General features: G+C 43.7%; 1 protein-coding gene and 1 non-coding gene across 2 annotated transcripts; one reads left to right on the forward strand and one right to left on the reverse strand.

The window, feature by feature from the left end:
• Nucleotides 1-208: 208 nt before the first annotated feature.
• Nucleotides 209-9,747, reverse strand: TBPL2 (TATA-box binding protein like 2). Its single transcript, XM_014947006.1, has 7 exons — nucleotides 9,697-9,747; nucleotides 6,310-6,716; nucleotides 5,595-5,682; nucleotides 4,875-4,966; nucleotides 3,678-3,845; nucleotides 2,073-2,167; nucleotides 209-300 (listed from the first exon to the last, which is right to left on the reverse strand). Exons 1-7 carry the CDS (start codon nucleotides 9,745-9,747, stop codon nucleotides 209-211), a joined length of 993 nt encoding a protein of 330 aa, XP_014802492.1.
• On the forward strand, nucleotides 9,572-9,643 carry TRNAG-UCC. The gene has a single exon. It is a non-coding gene; the product is annotated as a tRNA-Gly (tRNA).
• Nucleotides 9,748-10,927: the final 1,180 nt, after the last annotated feature.

Raw genomic sequence — 10,927 nt, forward strand, 5'->3', positions numbered from 1 at the left:
TTCAGCTTGACAGAAGTTGTCAGAACTCAAGTGGGTTACAGACAGCTAATCTGAAAGCACAAAACGATTCCACAAACTATAGAAAGGCATCAGCATTTACAGCATCATTTACTTAATAATCCACAGCGGTGTAATCGGGTCCAGGAACACTCTCACTCGTGTTCCACACGCAGAAATACAAACCCATGTATTATTATTCTTAGTTGCTTTATGGGCCATGTTGTGATGCTTTCTTGAAACCTTTTAGAATGGGGTGGATTTTCTCAAACGCCTCATAGATTTCAGAACGCTCTTTTGCTCCTAGAAAGACATTTAGGAAAAAAAAAATGGTTAAGAATTAAGAGAGTGTTGAGAATAACTGAATGCAACTCAGACCTAATGATGAGATTACACACCGTGAAGAAACACAGGAGTTTAAAAGGAACTGACTGTTAATTTAAGGCAGTATTTCTATCATACTTCTGCCACCTCACAAAGAACAGTTTTTAGCTTGCTTTGCTTTAAGAGTAGACTAATTTTGCTTGATCTGTGGAACCAAAACAGGAGTTGGGTACTCCTGACAGGTGCAAAACATTGGCTTTAGGAAAAAAAAAAAAAGGCAACTGAGAAAAATTATAGTGTTATCTGCTTAACAGTAACAGTAACAGCTCTGCCTGTTGGTAAAGCTGAAAGATAGAGACAAGAAATGAAGGGCATTTATTTAAATACTGAGAGTTCATCCACAGTTTGAGAACTCCCCTCCTCCAGTGCTGAGAAGCTTTTTTAATTTTAAGCTTTGTAAGGGCACCTGCAATTTCAAAGCCAGCCTTTTTCCATCTTACAGTAAGCAAACCTTGATTATCAATCTTGTACACTAATTGTATTGCAGCAGGCAGTGGCACTACTCTACCATGCTAGTGCACCAAACATTGGCTGCAAAAAATGCATTTAAATGAGATAGTAGTTGGATTAATTGGCACTCAGGAAGAATGCGTAAACCTTTCGCTCAGAACACACTCGGACATGACCAATTCATCTGCATTACTACAACTTTTACTTGCAAAAGTAAAGTTACTTTCAAGTTTCTTTCTTGATAAGGAAATAATCCCAGCCTTGCAGCTCAGCACATTCAGTCTTGTCATCGCAGCCGGGCCCAGTGCTCACAGACAAGAACATACCTTAGTGCTTCTGGGCCTGCTGCATGTTTGAGGGTGTTGCAATGACAGCACCCAAAAATGCAAGTGTCAGTGGAATGGAACGGGCCAGTATGATTTTACTGGACCTAAGGAGGAGGTGGGGGGACATTGGAAGGGGAAGCATCTAGCCTTTGTACTGAGCGCCCCGTTCTTCAGCTAGCTGAGCTCCTTTGTGATTGATGATTGTGAGGATCTCTAGCTAAAGAGAGGCACCTTTTGTCTTTCACATACCTCAAAGCTGTGTTACAAATATACATACAGCATTCAGGTCCTCTGGGACCAACTACCATTTACCCTCTCCCATACATCTGAATAAAAATATTTTTATGATATTTACAAAAGAATCTATTAGGAAATTCAACTTTTGTGACACGGGATCTGCGCTACAGATGTCTGCTGAGCGCACTTACTCAGCAAGGCTTGTGCCTCATGAGCGTTTTGCCAAAGAGTCTGGCACAAGTTCTTAGATCTCCACCCTTTCCTCTAACAGTCCCTACTAAATGTTGTCAGTGAAGTGTCTTAAGAAGTTTGTTTCCTGTTCGAGCAATTTTAAATTGCTTATCGTGATACTCATATTTAAGTGATTGGGTAGTTACTAGCATGTCAGCGTCCTGTTGGGATTCTGTATGTTGACACATAGCACTATGCTTTGAATAAAATAAAAATACTCACGTTTAACAACATGAAGGTCTAGAGGTGCTATATGAAGCAATATGAAATTCTAGTGGAACAATACTGATATTGTTATCTGCAGAAAGGACAGACAAGCAGCAGTAGGCATGGAAAAAGGGTGGCTTTACTGTGGGAAGATACTGATTTAACTAATGTTCAATCTAAATGCTATCTCAGAAGATGTGGTAGCACTTGATTACAGATGTACAGAGGGAGACCACTTACCAGTCAGCACAACTTTTCCAGACACGAAGATAAGCAGCACTATCCTTGGCTTGACCATTCTATAAACAAGGCCAGGAAATAGTTCAGGTTCATAACTGTTTCAAAGCAAGCAGGTAAGATTAGTAAAATGTAAATACTGTTTCAGTGTTGTATGCGTAAAGTGCTCTTTAATTATACTAACAACAGAGTAATTAAACCCACAGATTTTAGGTAGCTACCCAGGACAGAATCACAGAATCACAGAATCACAGAATCACAGAATCACAGAATCACAGAATCACAGAATCACAGAATCACAGAATCACAGAATCACAGAATCACAGAATCACAGAATCACAGAATCACAGAATCACAGAATCACAGAATCACAGAATCACAGAATCACAGAAATCGTTAGGGTTGGAAGGGACTTCAAAGATCATTACACACATCTTCAAGAGAAACCTGGTAGTCCCAGCTGGAGCAGGTAGGAGTTCTTCACACTCGCTTTTAAAGATTTCTGAGCCACTTCTGAATGCTATTTTCTATCGCATCGAAACCACTACTGTAATCCTCAAACAGCACTCAAACCCTTCTCAGTCTGCAAAGAGCCCTTATCAGGAAGCATCTTGTGCAACTAAGACAAGATGACAGCCAAGTGAATCTTTACTATATATTTAGCCCGCAAAATATTAAATGCATTGCTAATAAAAGACACAACTGCATTTGGATTTTGTCAGTGCTGAAACCTTCATCCTTTCCTCAGTGATGGCAATAACTAGTTCTGAACAAGTCCATTTTGAAGTGCCCATCGCTCAGCTACAGGTTTAAATTGATGGTTAGTAGATATCCAGAACTGAAGTGATGTCCCAGAAACACACTATACTTTCAGTTCTGTATTTTGCAGCGTGGCTTCATGCCTGAAGGTGAGAAACCTCGTCCTTGCAGATGGGCGTCTGCTTTGACAGGACTTAAGAGGCCCCACTTAGTATTAAAGGTTCACAATGGAGCAAAGGCATAGACCAGGTTCAAGTAGCTTAAGAGCTGCTCCAATTAAACCTGAAGTGCTTAATCAAGACCTGTTATTTCCCTATTGAAATCTGCAGTGAAGAAAAAGACGCACTAAGGTTTGATATTGCACTTGGCAATAACAGGAAAATGATCAAATTGTGATCACCAGCGTCACCCAGATTAAGGAGAACCTCTGGTGCACATCGCTGATAAGCAGCAACACCAAAGATTGTGTCAATGATATTCATGGTTAAAGAAAGCTTGTACAAAAGAGAGTATCTTCTTAACCAACTGAGCAAAGAACTCGGGAGCTTCTTGCAGTTTTTCAGCCCTTTTTCACCAGATCTAATTTACCCCAGAAGTGACTGAACGTGTTATCCCAGAAGATAAACCTTACTGTCTTTATTGCAACACATGGCATCTGCAGCCACTTCATGCCTGCTGGACCAGCGAGCACATCTTTTGCTCACCAAAAGACATCCTTGATATTCAGCATCCAATTAATCATTACTCTGTTTTCCCAGGCTTGTGCAGCCTTAGAATGTTGAGTCTGTCTGTAGCTTACAAAGACACCGCTCCAGCTTGCCTGGGGTTGTAATTCCAACTTCCACCTACCTGCAGAACTGCTTGTGAGTGAGAGCCAAGGTTTCCAGGCGGATGGTGAACGTCACATCACAGCTCCCAACCATATTCTGGATCTTGAAGTTCAGGAACCTAACAGGGAACCCAAGCTTCTGCACCACGCGTGCGAACTTCCTGGCTGCCACCCGCGATTGCTCTTCGCTGGGGGAAGAGCAGGAGGGGAAAAGCAAGCTTCCATTTGTGCTTTCTGCTGCTCTCAAGCTGGAAGTCAGTTTGAAGCCACCACCGTGGTCATCTGTCCTCCAGAAAAGATATGCTTCTGCTTAAAATAGCAAGCCTCTATCCCTAGAAGTACTTCAGCAAGCTAAAGATGAAAAGGCACTTTGTCATTCACTTTCCTGCGGTCTATTTGAGCACACGGGAACACGCTGTGTCACCCAGGAGTTCCCCCCTCTCTTCAGAGGTTACTTTCTCAGTTCCTCAAAACAGCTTCTCAGGGCTGATCCAAGAGATAGGACACCAGTACAATCATCTAGCTGGTTTGGGATGGTGGTAGGGGTTGGAGAAGAAGTCCGTTAAGCTGTACATTTATGCTTTCTCATTGACAGCTTAAGGACATAAAAAAAAAAAATCAAGGCAGCTGCTGAACCTGAGAAAAAGAGCTTCGAAGTACAGAAATAATCTTTGCTTTCCTCCAGTTCCCATTTTCTCTGGAGGCAGATGTGTTAACTAGTGAACGCAGCCACTGAGGAGAGACTTGACAGACACAAGTTATGTCCTAACTCACTTTAAAGTCGGTGAGAAATGCAAATAACCCCTTAACAAGTCCTGGGCATTTTAGCAGCTTTTCTGCTAGTGTCTGCTCAGCTCAATCTATATTCAGGGACAGAAGCACACTATTCAGTAGTTACTAAACTGCCATCATGAAGAAAGCTAGACATTTTTTCAATACCAGGGCTTCATTTTTTTTCCTTGCAATTATGACAGCCCTTTTGCTAGGTAATTTAAACAAGGTTTTTTTTATGTTCTTCATCAGAATATAGGTGTAGCTGCAAGACCCAGACCTTTAAAGGGAAGGAAAAAAATAAAAAAAATAAAATACCTTTTTGCTCCTGTGCAGATCAGTTTTCCTGAACTAAAGATGAGGTTCTTCATCAGAATATAGGTGTAGCTGCAAGACCCAGACCTTTAGAGGGAAGGAAAAAAATAATAAAAAAAATAATAAAATACCTTTTTGCTCCTGTGCAGATCAGTTTTCCTGAACTAAAGATGAGGGCTGTTGTTCGTGGCTCCCTGATTCTCATGATCACAGCAGCAAACCTCTACAAATTCAAAGGAATACTTCACAGTCCAGCTGAGGGATTTCGCTGATGCTGTATCACTGTTCATTCTTGCAAGAATTGTCACTTTCAAAGCTCAACACAGCATGATCTGGCTTTGAGTAAGTGTTTATTTACCACCCTAAAGTTATTTTCCACTCCCTTAGGACTAGGGGGCTTAAAACTACAGTCACAGCACCCTTACAGAAATCCAGTCTACTCCCAGTAAGTTTCTGCAATCCAGGCCACTTGCTAAAAGTATCACATAATAGCAGTCAGACTCCAGTAATTCTCTTTAATTCAAACAAGGTTTTTAAACCACCCCCTGCAGTGAGGGCTGCTTGAGCCCTTTCAGCTGGAGGGAGCTGGCCACAAGTGGGAGAGTTTATCTTTTTTCTGAAACAGCTTGGCAGCATCTCATTGCTGGGGTTTTATTCAAAGAAAAAAAAAATACTCCTGGTTGTTCCCTGTATTTCTTTTAATTTAACAGGCCCAATTTGGAGAATTTTGTGACTTTCACCTGTGGGTCAAGCCATCTCTATTAGGAAAAAGGATAAAGCTTATGGTGAATTTGTATATTAAAATCCAAGAAAGGGGATCACAGGTAGAGCTTTGACTCCTTAAGATTTACCTTTGGGTTATACTCTGCATTTCTGGCATGCAGAACTATGTACCTCAGATCTAGTTTACACGCCAAGTTTACAGTCGACACTATGTTCCTGCGGAACAAGAGAGGAATTTTCTTATTGCAAGAAGCAAGCCACTGCAGGGCCAACCCCCAAACATTATTAGCTTAATGTGAAGTCACACTCCAATTAATAATTGCCATCAACTAATTTCCTGCCTACCTCTACCCCGCTCTAGCGTTAAGCTACTTTTTGGCAAAACTTAAGTAATTCAATACCAAAATGACAGTTTCTCACAGGAGGAGATATAGCAAGGTACAAAATTATTAGTCCCTGAACACTTGAGTTTGTGTGTCTTCCAAGAACTACATCACTGCAGCATTTTACAGCTTTGAATTGAACCACTGCTGAGTGCATACAGAGTTTCTTCAGCAGTCTTAAGGCAGGTGAAGGAATGTTATTCTCTGCAGGTATAAACTACTCCATCCTTACTCCAGCCTAGACGGGACGGGATCTTTTAACAAGGCCTGAATTTCTCTCAACTTCTTTTCATGTCCTTTTCCCCTCACTCAGGTGGGACTGTTTCTGCCCCCAGAAAAGCAGACTGTCCTCATTTAAGACCGAACCATACTTGCTACATCCTCCAAGTGAGAATTCACCTTGCAGTTAAGAAAAACCATGACTATTCTATGAGATTATATATATAACACACAAACTTACTGTAACTGAGGAACTATGTCAGAGCTTTCTGATGCAGGTGTCACTGGGGTCATAGGAGTCATTAGTGTCAGGGGAGGACACGCATGAGATGCTTCAGGGGACAGCTGAGTTGTATCTGGGTGTGACAAGCTGCTTTCATCCATGAAGACACCACCGTTCTCATTTCTTGGTATCGACCCATCAACCCCTTTTTGCATTTCATGGCCATCTTCAGATAGATTTTGTTCTTTGCTATCTTGAGCAATATCTGGAAGAAAGCTGAGGTCCACGGAGGAGAAGTCTGTAGGAAGCTCTTTGGGCTGGTTAAACTGAGAGCCAAACACCACGTCTTCAGTTGTTTGAATTGGAAGGTCTACATCATAAGGGCTCATGCGAGCCAACAGCTGAGGACTAGTTGAGAGGTCATCCTTGCGTGAAGAAAAAGTGTCATTAGGGATCTCATATTAAAACATTAACTCTGATACTATTTAAGATTAATCTTCTATTCAATGTGGAAATTTCAATTGTTTTCCCCCCATACGTATTATAGCAAAGAATAGTCTTAGGATTTGAAAGTGCATCCTTTGCTTGTCTACCATCATATAAAAATCTAGGTATCTTCTATAGTGCCCACCTCACTTCAGAAGCAGTCTAGAGTTCTCCTGTAGTGTCACAAACTGAGAGCCATACCTTTAGCAGTGGCTGGAGGGACAATGCTGGCACTTTGCCCTTCACAGCCACTGTCACACCTTGCTTATCCACCTAACCAACATCATTGCTCAGGAGCTTTTCCAAGGCAGACAGCTGGCATTTTCTGGCTTCCTTTAGCTCCCACTCGGTCTATTAACAAGCCTCTTTCCCTGCTGCTAGGGGACAGCCTCAGCGTTGTGTTGGGTTTGTGCAACAGAGGGCAGCAGCTCACAGAATCACGAGCAATTTAATTCTTTTCAGCTGCTGGAGGCCACCAGCCTGATTTAAGTGATTTAAGTCAGCAGAGCCAGCATCCATCTCCAGATCAAGCATGCAACATATCTGCAAGCAAGTTCTTGCATACTAATGCCCTTCTTTATCAGCTGTTTTTTATTAAAAGCTATTTTAAAAGGCATCATAATGTGAGGAGGCAAGAGTTTAACAAAGGATTTATTCCCTTCTTGGTTAGGGCATTTTCTTCCAAGAAGGTGGTTTCTGCCAACACCCACAGCAGGTGACAGCTTGGACTAGAAGATCCGTACAAGAGGGTTTGTGTTCATTTAGGCATTTTTGGGCTCCAAAGCCAAAAGGACTTGAGAAGTCCAAGCACAAATCAGACCAGGGAGCCGTGCACAAGACTGAGGCCCTGGAGTTGGCAGCAACTGCCCGAGCTCCGGCGGGAGCAGGGTTTCCAGATCACTGCTTTCCAGCCCTGAGCCAGTGCTGCTCTCTGTTCTGCACTAATCAGCTCACTTAGCAACACAGCCATGCACTCGGGGAGATCTCCCACTTACTCTGCTGTGTGTTTGCCTGGAGACACTTGGAAAACTCTTACAGAGTGGCAAATCCTCCCTGAGAGCTCCTAATAGCTTGACTAGATCTAGCTCTGTAAGCATCACAAACACCTGAGCTCAAAACTGTTTCCAAAATTGGCTTCTAGATGCAGAGCCCCATCTGAGATGGAGGGTGGACAGAGTGCTACTGAATTAGACTCAATACTCCTTAACCCCTCAGCTCTTTGGAAAACAGGATCCAAGAGAATCTGGGAATTTCTATCTGAGAATTAAGAGGTCAGATACAAACATATTAACAGTTACAACTAACTAACTAAAATACATCTGTTTTAAACAGATTTTTTTTCAAGTTAGCAACAGGGGAAGGAAGGCACAGCCTCTGCAAGACCTCCAGTGGGCTAAGGCTTAGCTGTACAGGAGCTAATTAGGAAAGTTTTATATGAGCCATGATGCAGAGAAGATGGTACAAAAAAGCCTAATTGCCGGGAGCCCGTGGGACCGCTCACACATCATACTAAGGGGAATCAGAGAATAGAATGCGATAAGTCAAAAAAAACCAACCAAAACCCAAACCCCACAGTTAGTGGTATGGCTTAAAGAAATAAGCTGATGGAGAAATGAGTGATATATGAGGCTGGAAGTATTAATCAGCTGTAAAACAAGTTTTAAAAAAAAACAACAAACTGAAAGTGAAGTGTGTTGAGGAGGAAGGAACAGGAAGCAAATCTTAATTTCTCACTGGGTTTCCATCTAACTGGTCTGGGAAACAGCCCTGAGAGGGTTAAGCTCTGGGGAAGACTGCCTGCTCCTCAGCCAGATGCTGAGGGGCTGCGTGTGAGAGGGGGCACAAGACCATGTTTACCTTGGGCTGGCTGCCAGGGGTTATTGCTAGAGACTGGAGGTTAATTAACTTTACTGAAGGCCCCATCATTGGCAGAGCTTTGGACATCTCCCAGCAGCTCCAGCAAGGAGATTTCACACATAGATCCCGCCTGAGATCACAAAGTTTGGGGCAGCTTGAGGGGAAAACAGCCATTTTCACTTCCACTGCAACCCAGGTACACATAAATCAAATCCAGCTGCTTTAAACAACTGACTTTTAATTATTTTTTTTTCTCCTTTCTGCAGTGCTATCTCATCCCTCTGCCATTAGCAAGTATCCCAGCAAATCTGGGATACAAAAAGCTCTGTAGCATTTGTAAAACCCTGGTTATACCTCACCCTGTTATACACTTTATAGGGCCATATTCTGACTTTAGTGACTGTCACTAGGGGGTCTCTGGATTTAAATAGCCCATTTTTCTGAGCTGAAAAAGCAGTTTACACCAAGATGCAGGTGCAGAAGTTGCATTCCCTGGGTGAAGATGATGCTCCACTACAGAGTCCAGCCCTCTCCTTAGTCCCTCAACCCTGTGGTCTCTGCAACCACCTGAGAGCAGGAGGGCTACTGTAAATACCAGGAAAAATGGGGTTTTTTGCAAATATTTGCTAATGAGCACAAAGAGGTCTGAGCCCCCCAACCCCATAGTGCCAACACACCCCTTTACATAGACTGGTCCTCGCAAACAGCAAGAGTTTAAATGCAAGCAGTGTTCCCCTTGAGGCAGTTGAGGACAACCTCCCTCAGCAAGACACCATCTCCAGCATCTCTAGACCATTATAGCCCACTACTCGCTTATTCAAGGTGGGGCTGGAGATGGTGGCCAGGCCACCTAAGACAAAAAAGATCCCTAAAAGACGACAGAGGACCGCCTAAGCCAACATACTTGAGGCGCAGGGAGGACCATAGTTATAACGCGGCGTTGGTGGTATAGTGGTGAGCATAGCTGCCTTCCAAGCAGTTGACCCGGGTTCGATTCCCGGCCAACGCAACTGTATTTTCTTTTTTGCTTTTTTTTTTTTTTGCCTCCCCCCCCGCTTTTACCTGCCCTCCACAGCGCTCCAGGTACTGCTCCAGCAGCGAGATGTCGTCCATGGCCACGCACAAACAGACAAACCCCTACTAGACGCCTTCATCCCGCCCCCAGCCCCGGTTTTAACCCCCATGGGGGCCGCAGCTGTGGCTCATTGGGGAGCGGAGCCCAGCGCAGGTGGCTTTAAATAGGGGTGTGTTGGAGGGCCCTCTCAGCTGGGATTGCTACCCCCATCAAACAGCCTCTCACCTGCCCTTGGTGGGGCTGTTCCTTCATCTTTGGGAAAAGCCTAAAGAAATGCTGGATTTCAAGACCAAAAAGAGAGTCTATGACCTTTGGAAGAGGGGGCAGGTCTCTCATGAAGACTATAAAGATGTAGCAAAGCTGTGCAGGGAGAAAATTAGGAGAGCTAGAGCTCAACCTAGCTATAGCTGTTAAGGATATTATAAATTGTTTCTATAAATTCATTAACAATAAAAGGAGGAGTAGGAAAAATCTCCCTCCTTTATTGGATGCAGAGGGAAACATAGTCAGGAAGGATGAGGAAAAAAGCTGAGGTGCTCAACGCCTACTTTGCGTGGGTCTTTAGCAGTGGAACTAGCTGTTCCCTAGACACCCTGCCTCATGAGCGAGGAGACAGGGAGGGGAAGCAGAATGAGAGCATCATGATCAAAGAGGAAGAGATCAGTGACCTGCTACGCCACTTGGATGCACACAAGTCTATGGGACTGGATGGGCTACACCCAAGAGTGGTCAAAGAGTTGGTAGACGTGCTCACCAAGCCACTTTCCATCATTGTCAAAGAGTTGGTAGACGTGCTCGCCAAGCCACTTTCCATCATTTACAGGAAGTCATGGCTGACTGGGGAGGTCCCAATGGACTGGAGGGTGGCAAATGTAACACCCATCTACAAGAAAGGCAAAAAGGAGGATCCAGGAAACTATAGACCTGTCAGTCTGACCTCGATACCAGGGAAGGTCATGGAACAGGTCATCTTGAGTGCCATCACAAGCCACAAAATGGACAACCAGGGGATCAGGCCTTGTCAGCATGGGTTTATGGAAGGCAGGTCTTGCCTGATGAACCTGATCTCCTCCTATGACAAGATGACCCGATTATTGTGTATACCTGGACTTTCCAAAAGCATTTGCTACTGTCCCACATAGAATTCTTGTGGAAAAACTGGCTGCACATGGCCTGGATAAGCATACGATCCGCTGGATCAAGCGCTGGCTGGAAGGT

The sequence above is a fragment of the Calidris pugnax genome, unplaced genomic scaffold (assembly GCF_001431845.1).
Source record: "Calidris pugnax isolate Ruff unplaced genomic scaffold, ASM143184v1 scaffold127, whole genome shotgun sequence".
NCBI classification, from domain to species: Eukaryota; Metazoa; Chordata; class Aves; order Charadriiformes; family Scolopacidae; genus Calidris; species Calidris pugnax.